Raw genomic sequence first — 21,227 nt, 5'->3', positions numbered from 1 at the left:
TGTAACTAGGAAAATTGACAAGGGAGAGTCAGTGGATGTGGTGTACCTCGACTTTCAGAAAGCCTTCGACAAGGTCCCACATAGGAGATTAGTGGGCAAAATTAGGGCACATGGTATTGGGGGTAGGGTACTGACATGGATAGAAAATTGGTTAACAGACAGAAAGCAAAGAGTGGGGATAAATGGGTCCCTTTCGGAATGGCAGGCTGTGACCAGTGGGGTACCGCAAGGTTCGGTGCTGGGACCCCAGCTATTTACGATATACATTAATGACTTAGACGAAGGGATTAAAAGTACCATTAGCAAATTTGCAGATGATACTAAGTTGGGGGGTAGTGTGAATTGTGAGGAAGATGCAATAAGGCTGCAGGGTGACCTGGACAGGTTGTGTGAGTGGGCGGATACATGGCAGATGCAGTTTAATGTAGATAAGTGTGAGGTTATTCACTTTGGAAGTAAGAATAGAAAGGCAGATTATTATCTGAATGGTGTCAAGTTAGGAGGAGGGGGAGTTCAACGAGATCTGGGTGTCCTAGTGCATCAGTCAATGAAAGGAAGCATGCAGGTTCAGCAGGCAGTGAAGAAAGCCAATGGAATGTTGGCCTTCGTAACAAGAGGAGTTGAGTATAGGAGCAAAGAGGTCCTTCTACAGTTGTACCGGGCCCTGGTGAGACCGCACCTGGAGTACTGTGTGCAGTTTTGGTCTCCAAATTTGAGGAAGGATATTCTTGCTATGGAGGGCGTGCAGCGTAGGTTCACTAGATTAATTCCCGGAATGGCGGGACTGTCGTATGTTGAAAGGCTGGAGCGATTGGGCTTGTATACACTGGAATTTAGAAGGATGAGGGGGGATCTTATTGAAACATATAAGATAATTAGGGGATTGGACACATTAGAGGCAGATAACATGTTCCCAATGTTGGGGGAGTCCAGAACAAGGGGCCACAGTTTGAGAATAAGGGGTAGGCCATTTAGAACGGAGATGAGGAAGAACTTTTTCAGTCAGAGGGTGGTGAAGGTGTGGAATTCTCTGCCTCAGAAGGCAGTGGAGGCCAGTTCGTTGGATGCTTTCAAGAGAGAGCTGGATAGAGCTCTTAAGGATAGCGGAGTGAGGGGGTATGGGGAGAAGGCAGGAACGGGGTACTGATTGATAGTGATCAGCCATGATCGCATTGAATGGCGGTGCTGGCTCGAAGGGCTGAATGGCCTACTCCTGCACCTATTGTCTATTGTCTATTGTCTATTAGTTGGAGGCAATAGTTTGACGTGCCATGAATTAAAAGAATTCGACCAATTACCAAATTTGAGCGTGGGTCTTAAATCTTGTGAGTCCACACCCTGAGCATTCAGTCAGATTTTTACTTTTTTTGTACTCTGACAAGCATCTGTGGTTCGTTTGGTTTGAAAAATCGTCAATGTTGTTTTTTTTATGCATAGCAGGCTGCCTAAAGTTGCAACTGCTCGCTTGCCAAATGTGTTCCAACCCAGAATGGGTAACGCATGCAAACATCTGTGCACTAAGACCTAACAAAACACACATAAAGCTGTGTAATCTACGCACCCATCTCCAGCACTTTGATCAGTAACACACATTGGGGTTTTTTTCTGAGCTCATACGTGTAGAAAACAGGTTAAAAACGGAAAAATTAGTAAATAATGCACACTGCAGCCAGTTCTGGCTTCTGCAAAAGGATACACAGTGCTGGAGTAACTCAGCGGGTCAGGCAGCATGCATCTCCATTGAGAACATGGATAGGTAATGTTTTTTGGCCTAGAGCCTGTCTTACAGACAATAAACAATAGGTGCAGGAGGAGGCCATTCGGCCCTTCAAGCCAGCACCGCCATTCAATGTGATCATGGTGATCATGGCTGATCATTCTCAATCAGTATCCCGTTCCTGCCTTCTCCCCATACCCCCTGACTCCGCTATCCTTAAGAGCTCTATCTAGCTCTCTCTTGAATGCATTCAGAGAATTGGCCTCCACTGCCTTCTGAGGCAGAGAATTGGCCTCCACTGCCCTCTGAGGCAGAGAATTCCACAGATTCACAACTCTCTGACTGAAAAAGTCTTTCCTCATCTCAGTTCTAAATGGCCTACCCCTTATTCTTAAACTGTGGCTCCTTGTTCTGGACTTCCCCAACATTGGGAACACGTTTCCTGCCTCTAACGTGTCCAACCCCTTAATAATCTTGTACGTTTCGATAAGATCTCCTCTCATCCTTCTAAATTCCAGTGTATACAAGCCTAGTCGATCCAATCTTTCAACATATGACAGTCCCGCCATTCCGGGAATTAACCTAGTAAACCTACGCTGCACGCCTTCAATAGCAAGAATATCCCTCCTCAAATTTGGAGACCAAAACTGCACACAGTCTCACTCTCACTAGGGCCCTGTCTTCAAGGAAGTGCAGCAGCCAATTTGCACACAATAAAAAATCTCTCGACGATTTGCGGTAGATGGGCAGAGAGAGGTTTATTCTTTCGTCTGTTGGAATGTAGCAATCTTCGACCAGCAATTGAATATCAGTTTGGTACCCTAGTCCCTGGAGATGGGGGTTGAACCCAGAAACTTCTGACCAGACGTGAATGTAACCGCGGTCATCAGCTACTGACCACCAGTGCAATCAGATAGCTAATTTAGTTTTTTTTTTGTTCATCACATCTCTCTAAAATGGCAGCCGTGATCCAAAGGGAAGCAACTGGAAAATACCAAGATAGACACTCAATGCTGGAGTAACTCAGCATTTCGGGAGAGAAGGAATGGGTGATTATCTTCGGTGTAAAAACCAACATCTTCGGTCCCTTTCTATACATTTGGGTAAATGCCAAGAGTTGGCAAGTGAGCCAAAATATGTGAAGCGCATAGATATGGTAACAATTATGAAGCTTCACATCTGCTGGCCTGCTACGTTTTCTCAGTATTTTGTGTTTTCAAGAGAGTTAGATTTAGCTCTGAGGGCTAAAGGAATCAAGGGATATGGGGGGGGGGGGGGGGGGGGGGGGAAAGCAGGAACAGGGTACTAATTTTTAGATGATCAGCCATGATCATATTGAATGGCGGTGCTGGCTCGAAGGGCTGAATGGCCTACTCCTGCACCTATTTTTCTATGTTTCTTTTGTGGGTATTCATAAGTGATAGCAGCAGAATTAGGCCAATCGGCCCATCAAGTCTACTCCGCCATTCAATCATGGCTGATCTATCTCTCCTTCCGAACGGCATTCTCCTGCCTTCTCCCAATAAACCCTGACACCCTTACTAATCAAGAATCTATCTATACCTATCCACATCCACTTGATGGCCTCCACAGCCTTTTGACTAATCCTAGACTCTCCGACAAGTGGGAACATCCTCTCCACATCCACTCTATCCAAGCCTTTCACTATTTGGTAAGTTTCAATGAGATCCCCCCTCATCCGTCCGAACTCCAGCAAGTACAGGCCCAGTGCCGAAAAAAGGCTTTTCATGAGTATTTGTTCTATTTGAAAACCGACTTGTATCTGTAATTTATTTTAATGCTACTCATTTCCCCTTTGGAGATTTTTTGGTATCCTACCACTTTGGAAGTGCATTTTAAAGGGTTAGAATTCGATTTATCCTATTGATTTCTTTTCCCCCTTGTAGTGGGTTTGCAGAACAAACTCAATGTCTTCTCGTTCATTTGGTTTTCAATATTTCCTGCTGTAATCTTCCCATGTTGGTGGTTACCAGGGATACTAATACCACAAGGTTTCAGTTCATTGTTTGAGCTTATCTTTGTTTGATTTAACTTTCAAGCATTGGTTGTAGAGAGACATTTAGGGTGGCTCAGCGGTAGAGTTGCTGCCTTACAGCGAATGCAGCGCCAGAGACCTGGGTTCGATCCTGACTACGGGTGCTGTCTGTACGGAGTTTGTACGTTTTCTCCGAGATCTTCGGTTTCCTCCTACGCTCCAAAGACGTACAGGTATGTAGGTTAATTGGCGTGATAAATGGAAAATTGTCCCTAGTGGGTGTAGGACAGTGTTGCTGTGCGGGGATCGCTGGTCGGCGCGGACCCGGTGGGCCGAAAGTACATGTTTCCGCGCTTTATCTCTAAACTAAACTAGTGGTGCTGTGTTACGAATCAACTGACGTTTAATGCTTAGAATACTAACTGGAAAAACTATGATGCAGTCAATGGTTGGAAGGACATGGCTGGGGATTGAAAATGGATGTGGACACTGTTACAAATGTAAACTTTGAATTTAAAAAACAGGTTAAATACTAACTGGACCACAAAAGATAGACACAAAAAGCTGGAGTAACTCAGCGGGTCAGGCAGCATCTCTGGAGAGAAGGAATAGGTGACGTTTCGGGTCAAGGCAACCTCTTCAGCCAACCCGAAACGTGACCTGTTCCTTCTCTCCAGAGATGCTGCCTGTCCCGCTGAGTTACTCCGGCATTTTGTGTCCATCTTCGGTGTAAACCAGCGTCTGCAGTTCTCTCCGACACAGTATCAATGTAGAAGTCTCCAACTTTTGGTAACCTCTAAGTCACCCGCACAAACCCCTTCCCTTTTCTACCCAACACACCCCCCCCCCCCCCAACCCCCACTTTCCCTCCCCTGCGCCCCACCTATTTCTCCCCTCCACACCCTCCTCCCCCTCCTGCTACTTTCCTCCCTCTGGCTTCAGACTCTGCAACACAAGGTGTTTTCGGCAGTGATGAGGCCACAGACAGCTGTGGAGGCCAAGTCAAAGGCGGAGTTTGACAGCTTCCTCATTCGTACGAGCGTCAGGGGTTAATGGGGAGAAGGCAGGAGAATGGGGTCCAGAGACGTACAGGTATGTAGGTTAATTGGCTGGGTAAATGTAAAAATTGTCCCTAGTGGGTGTAGGATAGTGTTAATGTGTGGGGATCACTGGGCGGCACGGACTTGGAGGGCCGAAAAGGCCTGTTTCCGGCTGTATATATATGATATGATGATATGATTGAATGGCGGACTAGATTTGATGGGCCGAATGGCCTAATTCTGCTCCTATCACTTATGAACTTTTACCAGGAGAAGGAAAAGAGGGATCGCACGTTAGGACTATTTGGAGGGCCAAATGCCTAGTGGCTTGCAGCGAGGAGGCAATAGATTTGGTTCTGATACCCCTGTGGGAGATTCCGTTTGTGCCTGCAATTGAACGGGTATTGCACAGGGACAAGTAATGGTGGTGTGTTGGATCCCCACCTCTGCTGTTGTCTAAACAATTTGCCCATTCTCCCTGTGACTGTTTGGCTTTCATCTGAGTGCTTAGAAACATAGCTAATAGGTGCAGGAGCAGGCCATTCGTCCCAGCACCGCCATTCAATATGATCATGGCTGATCATCCAAAATCAGTACCCGTTCCTGCTTTTTCCCCATGTCCCTTGATTATGTTAGCCCTAAAGAGCTAAATGAGTGCTTGGTTTATCATTCCCTATCCCAAATCCATGCTGGTTGCTGGGTGAATTGGTCTGTTTTTTTTGTTTACCGCCTCGTTGAGGTCTATTACTCTTGCTCCACAATCCCGAGTTTAGTTTATTGTCATGTGTACCGAGGTACAGTGAAAAGCCTTTGTTGCGTGCTAACCAGTCAGCGGAAAGACAATCCACGATTACAATCGAACGGTGGCGCAGCGGTAGAGTTGCTGCCTTACAGCGAATGCAGCGCCGGAGACTCGGGTTCGATCCTGACTACGGGTGCTGTCTGTACGGAGTTTGTACGTTCTCCCCGTGACCTGCGTGGGTTTTCTCCGAGATCTTCGGTTTCCTCCCACACTCCAAAGACGTACAGGTTTGTAGGTTAATTGGCTGGGCAAATGTAAAAATTGTCCCTAGTGGGTGTAGGATAGTGTTCGTGTGCAGGGATCGCTGGGTGCATCGCGGACCCGGTGGGCCGAAGGGCCTGTTTCTGCGCTGTATCTCTAAATCTAACTAAATCTAAATCCGCTGTGTGCAGATACATACAGATAGACCTCGCGCTGCCTCGGCAAGGCCAGCAGCAGAATCAAGGACGAGTCGCACCCTGGCCACTCCCTCTTCTCCCCTCTCCCATCAAGCAAAATGGACAGCGTGTGAAAACGCCACACCTCGAGATTCAGGGGAAGTTTCTTCCCAGCTGTTATCAGGCAACTGAATCATCCTACCTCACCAGAGAGCAGTCCTGCATTACTATCTACCTCATTGGTGACCCTCGGACTATCTTTGATCGGACTTTGCTGGCGTTACCTGGCACTAAACGTTATTCCCTTATCTATCTATACACTGTAAATGGCTCGATGTTACCATATGTTGTCTTTCCGCTGACTAGTTAGCACGCAACAAAAGACTATCTTTGATCAGACTTTACTGGCTTTATCTTGCACCAAGCAATGTTCATTTTATTCCCTTTATCATGTTCAGTTCAGTTTAATTTATTGTCAGGTGAATTACCCATGCTATGAGTGAATGACAGTGAGTGAATGTGGAGTTAGTTGATGTGCATGTGGCAGAGTGAGATTGCCTTGATGCCAGCATAGGTTTGATGGACCAAATGGCCTCATTCATATGAGAATATGATGTGGGCGGCCAGCGTCCACGGAATAATTGTGCTCTCTTGCCCAGCAAGAAAGAAAGAAAACCTCAATTTAAACTCGTCTTAATCTGATTCTTGAAGTTTGAGAAACTTTTTCTTTGTGTGTCTTCAGGTGATCTGAGCCAATGGAGGGGAAGGTTTCAAGCAGTGCTCCCCCTGCCTATGACTCTATGCAGCCACCGGGTTACCATGGAAACCCAGGTTATCCGCCCGGGCCTCCAATGGCAGTTCCATCGGGCCCTTCGTACCCTGTCCAGCTTGCTCAACCTCCTGTGGGTAAGTCAATGTACCGTGAAGGGAACTCCTCTTCCTTCACATCTCACTGGTTCCAGGCCGGCCGTGGTTGATGGATCGGCAAGGCCTTGCTGTGGTTTGCTCCTGGGTCAGCACGTTCCATGCATGTCCTGGCACCCATCCACCATGAATTGTGCCTTGGTTGCCAAGGAATTTATTACTGACCTTCCATTGTCTAGGAGTCTCAGTTTACAGACCGTAGTATGGGATGGGAGCGGGCTCTTCTGTCCCCAATGTCTGTGCCGAACATGATGCCCAATTAAACTAATCTCATCTGCCTGCACGTGGTCCATATCTCTCCATTCTCTGCATCTCCATGTGCATCTTGAAAAGCCCCTTGAACTCCGCTATCATTTCTGTTTCCACCATCCCTGGCAGCACATGTCCCAGGTATCAATGGAAACAAAACTTGCCCTGCTATAAAAACACCTTCTTTAAAGTTTGCTTCTTTCTCCTTAAAGCTATGTCCTCTGGCTTAGCTTAGCTTAGCTCAGTTTAGCTTAGTTTAGAGAGAGAGAGAGAGAGAGCATGGAAACAGGCCCTTTGGCCCACCGAGTCCGTGCTGTCCAGCGATCCCTGCGCATTAACACCATCCTACACCTACTAGGGACAATTTACAGTTGTTCCAAGTCAATTAACCGACAAACCTGCACGTATTCGGAGTGTGGGAGGAAACCGAATATCCCGGAGAAAACCCACGCAGTCACGGGGAGAACGTACAAACTCCACCCGTAGTCGGGATTGAACCCGGGCCTCCGGCGCTGTAAGCGCTGTAAGGCAGCAACTCTACCACTGCATCACTGTGCCGCCCTTGTTGTATGACATTTCTAACTGCTGGGGGGTGGAGATGGTTCTATCTACCTATTTGTGCCTCTGCCTCTAATTATTTTATATATCAAGTTCCCCTCAACTTCCGATGCTCAAGTGAAAACAATCCAAGTCTGTCAACTACCTCCATAGAAGATGGCTAATACCCTTTAATCCAGGCAGCATTCAGGTAAACCTCATCTGCACCCTCTCAAGTCTTCACATCCTGCCTGCAAAGCGGGTGACCTGAACCGACGTGCAGGTTTGGAGGTTAATTGGCTTCTATAAATTGCCCCTCTAGTCATAGAGCCATACAGAGTGGAAACAGGCCCTTCGGCCCAACTTGCCCATGCTGACCAACGTGCCCCATGTACACTAGTCTCACCTGCCTGTGTTTGGTAAGGATGTGAATGCGGGATGTTTCGAATGCATCCCCTGTCATATGGAGATGTAAGAAAATAACTGCAGATGCTGGTACAAATCGAAGGTATTTATTTCACAAAATGCTGGAGTAACTCAGCAGGTCAGGCAGCATCTCAGGAGAGATGGAATTCCTTCTCTCTTGAAATGCTGCCTGACCTGCTGAGTTACTCCAGCATTTTGTGAAATAAATACCCTGTCGTATGGAACACAGGTGATTGATATTTGGCATGGACTCCATGCGTCAAAGGGCATGTTTCCACACATTAGCTCTAATCTAAACTAAACTATTTTTGCTATTCTTCAAATGTGGTTTAACCAAATTCCTATAAAGCTGCATCACAACTTCCTTCATTTGAGTGGGGATTCTAACCTTGAGATTTGGATATCACAAAATGGTGGCGTAACTCAGCGGGTCAGGCAGCATCTCTGGAGAGAAGGAATGGGTGACGTTTCTGTTCGAGACCCCCCCTGCAGACTGATGATTTTGATTTTGTTGACGAAATTGAGATTTGGATAAGCCTTTTAATAAAAGTGTTAACTTTAAATACTGTAAAACCTGATTACTCTTGCACCCTGAAGACTTTGTTGACAGTCGGGTAGATTTCCTGCACTATTAGATATTATTCCTATTAATACACCAACACAGTTTTTACTTGTTTTAACGTCACAATGTAGCTCAATTAAATTTTCAGGTGATCTAGGTGAATTTAAAGTGAGCACAGGCATAGGTTCTTGGCGAGCATGGGAAATAAAAACCAGCTGAACTAGATGCCAAATCATTGGAACTTCAAACAATAGCTGGTGGATTATCAGTATTTATTGTCACAGAGAGTTGTGGAGGCCGTCAATGGGTATTTTTAAGGCAGAGATAGATTCTTGATGGGTGAGGGTGTCACGGGTTGTGGGGAGAAGGCAGGAGAATGGGGTTGAGAGGGAAAGATAGATCAGCTATGATCGAATGGCAGAGTGGACTTGACGGGCCGAATGGTCTAATTCTGCTCCGAAAGCTTATGAACTTTTGAAAAGTGAAGGGGCAGGACAAAGCGTGATAGAACCGGCCATGTTTGCATGGCCCCTCCTCTCTTCCAGCTTACTTTCTGCCCACCCTTTGCAATCAGTCTGAAGAAGGGTCCCAACCTGAAACATCATCTACCCCTTTTCTCCAGGGATGCTGCCTGCTATCGGGAATTTTGAAAATTATAAGGACGATGACTGAGTTATAAAATGGTTGACTCGAGAGCTCAGATACTGGAGAAACAGGATAGGGGAAATAGCCAACAAAAAACAGGGCGAGCCACTCTTTGCGGGGCGTGTCCGAGCCGGGTGGGGCTGTGGTGTTCGGTGCGACAGTGAATTGAGGAGGTGGCGATGTCTGTTCCCAGCTGGTTCTCCATGCTCCTAGTATGTTGAGGTCCCAGGCGTTGAGGTCCCAGTTGCTGTGAATCCTGGGCGAGGTGGTGCAGAGGATGTTTGGCGTCCGATGGGGCCTTGCACACCAGCCTATGAGTGAAGAACTCTCTGCGAAGCTTGGCGGGTGCGATACCTGCGAGCACCAGCAGGAGATCCGTGGGAGTAGGGCGTAGGCAGCCAGTGATGATCCACATGGTGTCGTTGAGGGTGGCGTCTAGCTTGCTGGTATGAGCGCTGTGGCACCATGCTGGGGCGGCCGTACTCAGCGGCGCTGTACACGAGTGCAAGAGCACTGGTTCCAAGAATAGATGTCCTGGCGCCCCATGACGATCCGGCCAAACAACGCAGGAGGTTGTTCCATGCCGAGACTTTAGCACGGAGAGCTTCAAGGTGTTGCTTGTAGGTCAGCTGCTGATCTAGTTTCACCCCGAGGTATGTAGGAAATGGATTGTAGGGTAGGGTTGACCCATTGAGGGTGACGGTTAGCTGGCGTTGAGCTTCCTTGTTGTTCAGGTGAGAACAACAAGACAACAAGAAATGCAAGGTTAAAGTTAACTCTGGGGAAAGAACTAAAGTTAAGTTAGTGGGCCGAAGGGCCTGTTTCCATGCTGTACATCTAAAGATGGGCGCATGGATGTACAGGAAATGGCGGGATATGGATCACGTGCAGGCTGGGGAGATGAGTTCATCTTGGCATTGTGTTTGGCATGGACATTGTGGGCTGAAGGGCCTGTTCTTGTGCTGTTCTACAAACTCTTTCATGTTCTTGTATTGAAAAGGTTACAACTGGACAAGTCAGCTGTTAGCTTCCATGTGTTTTGACGTGGTTTGTATCTTACCTCCAGGTATATCAATGTTTGATTGGATTTTCCAAAATGGCTACCCAGCTCCAGGCCATGCTGCACCTTCTCATCCTCAAAAGCCCGTTCCACATCAGAAGACCACAACACTCCAGTCCAATGTTTGTTATCAACGCGGACTTCTCTCATTCCATTTACATAGAAACATAGAAAATAGGTGCAGGAGTAGGCCATTCGGCCCTTCAAGCCAGCACCGCCATTCAATATGATCACGGCTGATCATCCAAAATTAGTATCCCGTTCCTGCTTTCTCCCCATACCCCTTGATTCCGTTAGCCCGAAGAGCTAAATCTAACTAAGAGTTGAGAAAAAAAAAATTTCACCCAGAGAGTTGTGAATTTGTGGAATTCTCTGCCACAGAAGGCAATGGAGGCCAATTCTCTGGATGAATTTAAAAGAGAGTTAGATAGAGCTCTCGGGGCTAGTGGAATCAAGGGATTTGGGGAGAAGGCAGGCATGGGTTACTGATTGTGGATGATCAGCCATGATCATAATGAATGGCAGTGCTGGCTCGAAGGGCCAAATGGCCGCCTCCTGCACCTATTTTCTACGTTTCTATGTAACTTTCTCTTGAATGCATCCAATGAATTGGCCTCCACTGCCTTATGTGGCAGAGAGTGCCGCACTATGTTCCTCTGTGTGATGTTCTCTCACCATCTTCCTCTCCTTCTCTTAGTGGTGCAGACAGTATATGTGCAGCCACCTCAGAACCTCGGTCCTCAGCCGGTACAGACGACCTGTTCAACCTGTCACCAAGTGGTGATAACGCGTGTCCAACACTCTCCAGGAGCACTGACATGGATTAGTATTGGAGGTCTCTTCCTGGTCGGGTAGGTCATTCATCTGGTCTTCATAATCTGCAATGCAAAAAGGATGAATGAATGATACTTTATGAACGCATGAACGATTGAATGATACTCGTGTGAGGGTTGGCGATTGATGGGGGTCGTGAACGGGAGCGGGGGAAGAGAGTAGGCTACAGGGAAGTATGGGGGGGGGGGGAGTGGAATTAAAGAGAATTCTCCGAGAGCTGGCGTAAACACAATGGGCCAAATTTTTGTTTAGTTTAGAGATACAGTTTGGAAACAGGGCCGCCGAGTCCGCGCCGACCAGCGATCCCCGCACATTGACATTGCCCGACACACACGAGGGACAATTGTTTTTTTTAACACATTTATTCCAAGGCTATGTATGAACCTACAAACCTGTACGTCTTTGGAATGGGGGAGGAAAGATGATCAGCCATGATCGCATTGAATGGCGGTGCTGGCTCGAAGGGCTGAATGGCCTACTCCTGCACCTATTGTCTATTGAAACCAAAGCTCTCAGAGAAAACCCACGCAGGAGAACATAACAAACTCTGCGCAGACAGCACCCGTAGTCGGGATCGAACCTGGGTCTCTGGCGCTGTAAGGCAGTAGCTCTACCACTGTGCCACCGTGCCGCCTACATTACCCAGGGTACCTAGCTACAGTGAACAGCTTTGTTTTGCAGACAACCTCGGCAGTACACGTGCTGCCACAAGTTGGCGACGACAACATTACAAACGTAAACTTTGACGAAGTGTGCCCTTCGTTATACATGCATGTCGATTTAAAAAAAAAAAAGAATTTGTGATTCGAGCCCCACTTGCTTTAATGTACTTTCAGAAAATATTATTTTTACTGCAAATCAATGGCAGCAGAAATATAAATGAAGTGGTCTTTGACACAAATAGAAATGCTGTTAAACACAAGGGCGGTCACGGTGGCGCAGCGGTAGAGTTGCTGCCTTACAGCGCTAACAGCGTCGGGAACCCGGGTTCGATCCCGACTACGGGTGCTGTCTGAACGGAGTTTGCACGTTCTCCCCGTGACCTGCGTGGGTTTTCTCCAAGATCTCCGGTTTCCTCCCACACTCCAAAGATGTACAGGTCTGTAGGTTAATTGGCTTGGTATAAATATAAAAATTGTCCCTAGTGTGTGTAGGATGGTGTTAATGTGCGGGGATCGCTGGGCGGCGCGGACTCGGTGGGCCGAAGGGCCTGTTTCCGTGCTGTATCTCTAAATCTAAAAAAAATCTAAATCACAGTGCCAGAGACCCAGGTTCGATCCTGACTACGGGTGCTGTCTGCATGGAGTTTGTACATTCTCCGTGTGACCTTGTGGGTTTTCTCCAGGTGCTCCGGTTTCCTCCAACACTCCAAAGACGGTTCTAGGTGAATTGGGCTTCTGTAAAGTGTAAATTGTCCTCTTCGTGTGTCGGATAAGTGGGCTGTGTAAGGAGTGAAGGTACAGAATCCTCGAGGCAGTGCCCACCATGGATGGTTCGAGCTGCTAGTTTAGCTGGAGCTCCACTTGTCCGGGCAGGAGAAGAGTGTTGTATTCCTGCTTTGAGTTAGGGAATCGGGAGACGAGTCGCTTCGAGGAGCCCAGCCTTTGACCGGCATCTGTCACAGGCTGTACTTCATTCACATGGATTGTTGTACTTTTTAGACTTTCGAGATACAGCGCGGAATGTACGGGGTGCCCGCCGACCAGCGATCACCCCGTACATTAACACTATCCTACACACACGAGGGGCAATTTACAATTTTTACTGAAGCCAATTAACCTACAAACCTGTACGTCTTTGGAGTGTGGGAGGAAACCGGAGCACCTGGATAAAACCCACGCGGTCACGGGGAGAAGGTACAAACTCCGTACAGACAGCGTCCGTAGTCAGGATCAAACACGGGTCTCTGGCGCTGTAAGGCAGCAACTCTACCGCTACGCTGCTGTGCCGACCCGCCAACATTTGACACATTTAGGAGTTGGCTTTGGCTGTTTCAACCCCCCCCCCCCCCTCTCCATTCTAAAGTTGCTCAATCCAAGATCATCTAGATCTCAGATAGACACACAAAGCTGGAGTAACTCAGCGGGACAGGCAGCATCTCTGGATAGAAGGAATGGATGACGTTTAGGGTCGAGACCCTTCTTCAGATGTCTCTCCAGAGATGCTGCCTGTTCCGCTGAGTTACTCCAGCTTTTTGTGTCTATCTTCAGTTTAAACCAGCATCTGTAGTTCCCTTCTAGATCTCAGAATCGGTCTCACGATAAGAGGGTCAGTCATTTGGAACAAAGTTGATTGAAAAAAGTACACGATTACAATTGTCCACCTCTAGGCTTTGAACATTAGTCACTGACAACAGTTAAAGCAGAGGCTACTTTGACAATGGGTCAAGGTTATAGGAATCGAGTGATTAAATTGGACTAAAGGTGATAGATGCTTTTCAGCATCAATTGGACATTAACCAGAGAGTGGAGGATACCACTGCTTTGGAAATGTCCACACTGAAGCTTGTATTTTGCCATGTTTGATCATAGAAAATAGGTGCAGGAGTAGGCCATTCGGCCCTTCGAGCCAGCACCGCCATTCAATGTGATCGTGGCTGATCATCCAAAATCAGTACCCCATTCCTGCTTTCACCCCATGTCCCTTGATTCCATTGGCCCTAAGAGCTACATCTAACTCTCTCTTGAAAACATCCAGTGAATTGGCCACCACTGCCTTCTGTGGCAGAGAATAACAAAGCACTTGACTGGTATAGTACCAATCGTAGAATTGTACATCACGGAAGTAGACCCTTTAGCCCGCCAAGTCCAAACTAACCGTAAAACACACAGGTACACTCATCCCATTTTTTCCTCTCATTCCCATCAGCTCCCCTGATTCTACCACGTACCACACACCAGGGGCAACTTTCAGTGGCCGGTTAATCAATCAGACCTTTGTGTCTTTGGGGGCAACCAGGGCACCTGGAGAAAGCCCTCAGGATTTGCAGGGAGGACGTGCAACCTCCACACAGCAGCGGAGGGTAGGATAGATTCATAGAGTGACACGGAGTGGAAACAGGCCTTTTGGCCCAACATGCCCATACTAGCCAACATGTCCCAGCTACACGAGCCCCACCTGCCTGCGCTTGGTCCATATTCCTCCAAACCTGTGTTATCCACCTACCTGCCTAACTGTTTCTTAAACGTTGGGATAGTCCCAGCCTCAACTAACTCCTCTGGCAGCTTGTTCCATGCACCCACCACCCTTTGTGTGGAAAAGTTACCCCTCAGATTCCTATTCAATCTTTTCCCCTTCACCTTGAGCCTCTGTCCTCCTCTGGTTCTCGATTTCCCCCTACTCTGGGCAAGAGACTGTGTGCATCTCCCCGATCTATTCCTCTCATGATTTTATACACCTCAATAAGTTCACCCCTCATCCTCCTGCGCTCGAGGGAATAGAGTCCGAGCCTGTTCAAGCTCTCCCGATAGCTCAGACCCTCTAGTCCTGGCAACGTCCTCATAAGATCCACCTAGATCTCTGTGGCTGAGGCAGTAATTGTAGCAGTGATGCCCTGTTGTGTTAGACTGGGTCACGTTGAGTGAAACATGAACCGTTAGCCCTGTCAAGCGATACTACACGCTGCCAATGGAGCGTAGCATTCTACCAAGGGCGCAGCTAATTTGTTTGAAAATTTCCATTTCCTGGAAAGATTATTTTGTTTGAAGTGGAGGGGAATTGCGTCGAATGGATGTACGTGGTCTTTTTCTTTACTCTCCTCTTTGTGCTTTCCACATTTGGCTGTGGTGTACATAGTACATGGAACATTACAGCACAGGAACAGGCCCTTCGGCCCACAATGTCTGTGCTGAACGTGATGCCAAGACCAACTCTTAGCTGCCTGCAAATAATCCATATTCCTGCACGTCCATGTCTGTTCCAGGCACCCGCCACCCTCTGTGTGAAGAAAGAAAACGTTGAAGAAATATAACAAGCACCCAAAATGGAGGACGGGTGAATGAAAGGACAGGATGGGTGGATAGTAGGATCTGGGAGTAAAGCAAGTAGATGTGATGACTGATTCCTCATGAAAGATGATTGCTACAGGGAAGGGCTCCTGTTATTCTGTGCAATGATGTTGTGCAATGATTGATCAAGGGTCAGGAGTGTTTGAGTGTCACGTGTACTGGCAGTGGGACAACAGGGCCGCATGGCGGCACAGCGGTAGAGTTACTGCCTTGCAGCGCCAGAGACCCGGGTTCGATCCTGACGACGGGTACTGCCTGTTCGGCGATCGCACCTTCTCCCCGTGACCGCGTGGGTTTTCCCCGGGTGCTCTGGTCTCCTCCCACACTCCAAAGACGTACAGGATTGCAGGTTAATTGGCTTGGGTAAAGATAGTGCTCGTGTGGGGGGATCGCTGACAGTATGGACTCGGTGGGCCGAAGGGCCTGTTTCTGCGCTGTATCTCTAAACTAAATTAAATTCTTACTGCAGCTTGATGGGCCTATTAATGCAATGACGCACAAATATACAGTGATAAATAATCCAATAAAATAATAACTGTAATACCACGTAATCATAGTGCAACCCTATAGTTCGTAGTACACCCAAAGCAGTCCATAGAAGATCACAGTTGCCGAGGTGATGGTTAGTGTTGTGCAGTGATTGGGTGTTCACAAGTAATAGGAGCAGAATTAGGCCATTGGGCCCATCAAGTCTATTCTGCCATTCAATCATGGCTGACCTATCTTTCATTCTCAACCCCATTCTCCCGCCTTCTCCCCACAACCCCCCGACATCCTTACTAATGAATAACCTGTCAATCTCCGCTGTAAAAAATATCCATTGGCTTGACCTCCACAGCCATCTGTGGTAATGAATTCCATCTGGAACCTGATGATTATTGGGAAGAAGCTTTTCTTAAGCCCCGCGGTAAAGTGGGCACCCCTAGCATATAAATGCTGAGATGAAATGTACGCATCCATGTCTCTGCGCAGCCACGAGTAATTTTTAAAATTCACAGCCAAATGTAGGATTCCACTTTCAAGGGTGGAGAGTGTTTTCTTGTCAGATGTCCCACAATGGAACGATATGATCCTTTCTTGTGAAGATAGACACAAAATGCTGGAGCAACTGAGGAAGGGTCTCGACACGAAACGTCACCCAATTCCTTCTCTCTAGAGATGCTGCCTGACCCGCTGAGTTGCTCCAGCATTTTGTGTCGATCTTCCGTGTAAACCAGCATCTGCAGTTCTTTCCTACTCATCCTTTCTTCCAGCACTCGATAGGTAACACCACAAAACAAGACGTTTCAACAAATTAAAAGAAAACCCTTACATAGTGCAAAAACAAAACACAGCCCCAGAAATTGGAGGAACAGCACCTCATATTTCGGCTGGGCAGCTATGAACATCGACTTCTCCAACTTTAGATAGTTCCTCTGTCCCTCTCTTCCCCTCCTCCTTCCCAGATCTTCCTCTATCTTCCTGTCTCCACCCATATCCTTCCTTTGTCCCGCCCCCCCTGACATCAGTCTGAAGAAGGGTCTCGACCCGAAACGTCACCCATTCCTTCTCTCCTGAGATGCTGCCTGACCTGCTGATATCTCCAGCATTTTGTGAATAAATACCTTCGATTTGTACCAGCATCTACAGTTGTTTTCTTATATAAACACAGCCCCAGAGTCCTTAGTGCAACCCTGGCAGTTTGTAGTTCGGAGTTTTGTTGGAGTTTGTGGTGTTCGATAGCCTGATGGTTGCAGGGAAGAGGCTGCTCCTGAACCTGGGCGTCACAGTTCTCAGGCTCCAATACTTTCTTCCCGATGGCAGGAATGAAATGAGGGCATTGTCAGGCTGATGTGGACGGATCACCAGGGTAGATTGCACACGTGTAGAATGCTGGTTTACACCAACGATAGGCACAAAGTACTGGAGTAACTCAGCAGGTCAGGCAGCATCTCGGGAGAGAAGGAATGGGTGGCGTTTCGGGTCGAGACCCTTCTTCAGACTGAAGAAGGGTCTCGACCCGAAACGTCACCCATTCCTTCTCTCCCGAGATGCTGCCTGACCTGCTGAGTTACTCCAGCATTTTGTGAATAAATACCTTCGATTTGTACCAGCACCTGCAGTTATTTTCTTATACTACCATTACACCAGAGATGCTTCCTGACCTGCTGAGTTACTCCAGCACTCTGTGTCTATCTTTGGTTTGCACTCGTACTTTAGTTTCTTAGGTTAGTTTAGTTTGGAGGTACAGCGCAGAAACAGGCCCTTCGGCCCACTGAGTCCGCGTCGATCAGTGATCCCCGCACACTAACACTATCCTACACACACTAGGGACAATTGACAATGACACCAAGCCAATTAAATTACAAACCTGTACGTCTTTGTAGTGTGGGAGGATGCAGGAGAAAACTGACGCAGGTCACAGGAAGAACGTACAAACTCCGTACAGACAGCACCCGCAGTCAGGATTGAACCTGGGTCTCTGGTGATGTAAGACAGCAACTCTACCACTGTGCTGCCCAGTGACTTGGGTGACTGGATTATACTTCTTATTTCAGTGAATGTGCTGATTCAAAATAGTTTATATTTCCGTGTTGCCAACTTTACTCAAATGTTTATAATGCTATCTGACCTAATTAATGTGACTAACTGTATAAACATTTCTGTTTTTTTGCCAGGTGTGTGTTTGGCTGCTGCCTGATCCCATTGTGTGTGGATGGCCTTCAGGATGTGGAACACAGGTGTCCCAACTGTGGCGCACACCTTGGGAACTACAAACGCCTGTAAAACGTTGCCTCAAGATCTGGCCCTTTTCATAAGTTCTAGGAGCAGAATTAGGCCATTCGGCCCATCAAGTGTAATTTGCCATTCAATCGTGGCTGATCTATCTTTCCCTCTCAACCCCATTTTCTCCTGTCTTCTCCCCGTAACCTCTGGCACCAGTACTAATCAGGAATCTGTCAATGTCCTTGTTAAAAATATCCATTGACGACCTCCGCAGCCGTCTGTGGCAATGAATTCTACAGATCCAACACCCTCTGACGAAAGAAATTCCTCCTCATCTGCTTCCTAAAGGTACGTCCTTATTCTAAGGCTATAGCCTCTGGTCATAGACTTTCCCCACTCATGGAAACATCCTTTCCAGGTGAGGCAGAGGTTCACCTGCACCTCCTCCAACCTCATCTATTGTATCCACTGCTCTAGATGTCAACCTCTTTACATCGGCGAAACCAAACGCAGGCTCGGCGATCGTTTCGCTCAACACCTTCGCTCAGTCCGCCTTAACTGACCTGATCTCCCGGTGGCTGAGCACTTCAACTCCTCCCACTCCCAGTCTGACCTTTCTGTCATGGGCCTCCTCTAGTGCCATAGTGAGGCCCACTGGAAATTGGAGGAACAGCACCTCATATTTTGCTTGGGTAGCTTGCAGCCCAGCGGTATGAACATTGACTTCTCCAACTTTAGATAGTTCCTCTGTCCCTCTCTTTCCCTCCCCCTTCCCAGTTCTCCCTCTATCTTCCTGTCTCCACCTATATCCTACCTTTGTCCCGCCCCCCTGACATCAGTCTGAAGAAGGGTCTCGACCCGAAACGTCACCCATTCCTTCTCTCCTGAGATGCTGCCTGACCTGCTGAGTTACTCCAGCATTTTGTGAATAAATACCTTCGATTTGTACCAGCATCTGCAGTTATTTTCTTACACTCCTTTCCACATCCACTTTATCCAGGCCTTGCATTGTTCGGTAAGTTTCAATGTTTCCCCTTTTCCATACCAAGTTCTGATGTCACATCATGGCAGGTCCTTCGGTAGAATGAGATGATATGCGTTACCTGAAGTTGTAGACAATAGACAATAGGTGCAGGAGGAGGCCATTCGGCCCTTCGAGCCAGCACCGCCATTCAATGTGATCATGGCTGATCATTCTCCATCAGTACCCCGTTCCTGCCTTCTCCCCATACCCCCTGACTCCGCTATCCTTAACAGCTCTATCTAGCTCTCTCTTGAATGTATTCAGAGAATTGGCCTCCACTGCCTTCTGAGGCAGAGAATTCCACAGATTCACAACTCTCTGACTAAAAAAGTTTTTCCGCATCTCTGTTCTAATTGGCCTACCCCTTATTCTTAAACTGTGGCCCCTTGTTCTGGACTCCCCCAACATTGGGAACATGTTTCCTGCCTCTAACGTGTCCAACCCCTTAATAATCTTATACGTTTCGATAAGATCCCCCTCATCCTTCTAAATTCCAGTGTATACAAACCTAGTCGCTCCAGTCTTTCAACATATGACAGTCCCGCCATTCCGGGAATTAACCTAGTAAACCTTCGCTGCACGCCAGGTGCGGAGGGCCCTGTACAACTGCAGAAGGACCTCTTTGCTCCTATACTCAACTCCTCTTGTTATGAAGGCCAACATTCCATTGGCTTTCTTCACTGCCTGCTGTACCTGCATGCTTCCTTTCAGTGACTGATGCACTAGGACACCCAGATCATGTTGTACATCCCCTTTTCCTAACTTGACACCATTCAGATAATAATCTGCCTTCCTATTCTTACCACCAAAGTGGATAACCTCGCAACACTTCAACCATCGGGTAACTGATAGCAAATGGACACTTAAAAAAATTCAATAGCCTGCTGCCTATTTCCATAATGCAATCTGTTAATGAAAGGTGTGTGCTCCATCAGACTTCATTAGTAGCCATTTATTTATGCAATTTACTGACTAACGTTATATTTGTTTCTTAGTGATTTATACCAGATTTTTTTCAGGCCTAGAACTAGTTTCTGATTGAAATCACTTCTGAAAATCTCCCACCAAGAACTTTGACTACTCGTTGAGTCATACAGCCTGGTAACAGGCCACTCGGCCCAACTTTCCCATGCTGACCAACGTGCCCCATCTACACCAGTCCCAGTCCCAACTACCCCCTCTGGCAGCTCGTTCCATTCACCCATCGCCCTTGGTGTTTTTAAAAAAAGTTACCCCTCAGGTTCCTATTTAATCTTTTCCCCCCCTCACCTTACACCTATGACCTCTGATTCGCGATTTCCCCTACTCTGGGCAAAAAAACTCTGCATTTACCTGACTATTCCTGTCACGATTTTGTACACCTCTATAATAAGATCATCACTCATCCTCCTGTACTCCAAGGAATAGAGTCCTAGCCTGCTCAACCTCTCCCTATAGCTCAGGCCCTCGAGTCCTGGCAACATCCTCGTAAATCTTCTCTGCGCCCTTTCCAGCTTGACGGCACCTTTCCTATAACACGTTGTCCGACCACTCCTTTACTTAATATCGTTAACGGTTCACCATGCGGTTCGCTGCTGGAAAATGATATTTTTATTTAATTCGGTCGCATATTTTATATGCAGAGGTTTTAAAGTGCTGCCCCCCCTCATTTATCGAAGTTTTGACAGAAGGGGGGCGCTGCGGTGCGGATTAATTTTCATTGTGATGTCACAATGCCCCTGTGAGATGAACTCGAGCTGACCCCCCTTCCCCCCCCCCCGCGGTATTCAGCGTGTGATGTCACAATGCCCCTGTGCTACATTGTTGCGAAAAGCTGTCAAGTCAAGTCAATTTTATTTGTATAGCACATTTAAAAACAACCCACGTTGACCAAAGTGCTGTACATCTGATTAGGTACTAAGGAAAAAAATGAAACATACAGTGGCACGCAAACAGTTCACAGCGCCTCCTCAATGAGCCTCAGACGCTAGGGAGTAGAAATAGGTTTTGAGCCTGGACTTAAAGGAGTCGATGGAGGGGGCAGTTCTGATGGGGAGAGGGATTCTCTTTCCACCCTCCCTCCCCCCCTCCCGGTTACAATGGAAACCCTACGGGGACGGGCCCTCTCCCTCCCCCTCCCTCCCCACCCCCCTCCCTCCCCATCCCCTCCTCCCTCCACACCTCCCTCCTCCCTCCCTCCCCCTTCCCTCCCTCCCCTCCTCCCGGTTACAATGGAAACCCTACGAGGACGGGCCCAACGGGGAAAGAGGGGTACTGGGAAAAGGGGAGGTCCCCCTCCCTCCCCCCTTCCCCCTCCCCTCCCCCCCTCCCCCCTCCCTCCA

The 21,227-nt window shown here is 47.7% G+C and overlaps 1 protein-coding gene across 2 annotated transcripts in view; it reads left to right on the top strand.

The window, feature by feature from the left end:
- LOC144604223 (lipopolysaccharide-induced tumor necrosis factor-alpha factor homolog) overlaps positions 1 to 20,626 on the top strand; it is a 30,871-nt gene extending 10,245 nt beyond the window's left edge. The window contains exons 1-4 of one of the 2 annotated variants that reach the window (XM_078418440.1): positions 3,849 to 3,946; positions 6,675 to 6,838; positions 11,033 to 11,186; positions 17,834 to 20,626. In XM_078418440.1, coding sequence (XP_078274566.1) covers positions 6,688 to 6,838; positions 11,033 to 11,186; positions 17,834 to 17,942 — 414 coding nt within the window. In that variant the 5' untranslated portion in view covers positions 3,849 to 3,946; positions 6,675 to 6,687 and the 3' untranslated portion in view covers positions 17,943 to 20,626. Of the gene's footprint in view, positions 1 to 3,848; positions 3,947 to 6,674; positions 6,839 to 11,032; positions 11,187 to 17,833 lie in introns of those variants that run through there. The other variant, XM_078418439.1, reaches the window with a different exon arrangement.
- The last annotated feature ends 601 nt before the right edge of the window (positions 20,627 to 21,227 follow it).

This window comes from Rhinoraja longicauda, chromosome 21, assembly GCF_053455715.1.
Source record: "Rhinoraja longicauda isolate Sanriku21f chromosome 21, sRhiLon1.1, whole genome shotgun sequence".
In the NCBI taxonomy this organism is placed as follows: domain Eukaryota; kingdom Metazoa; phylum Chordata; class Chondrichthyes; order Rajiformes; family Arhynchobatidae; genus Rhinoraja; species Rhinoraja longicauda.
The sequence above is the reverse complement of the archived record's forward strand: the minus strand, read 5'-3'. Positions and strand labels throughout refer to the sequence as shown.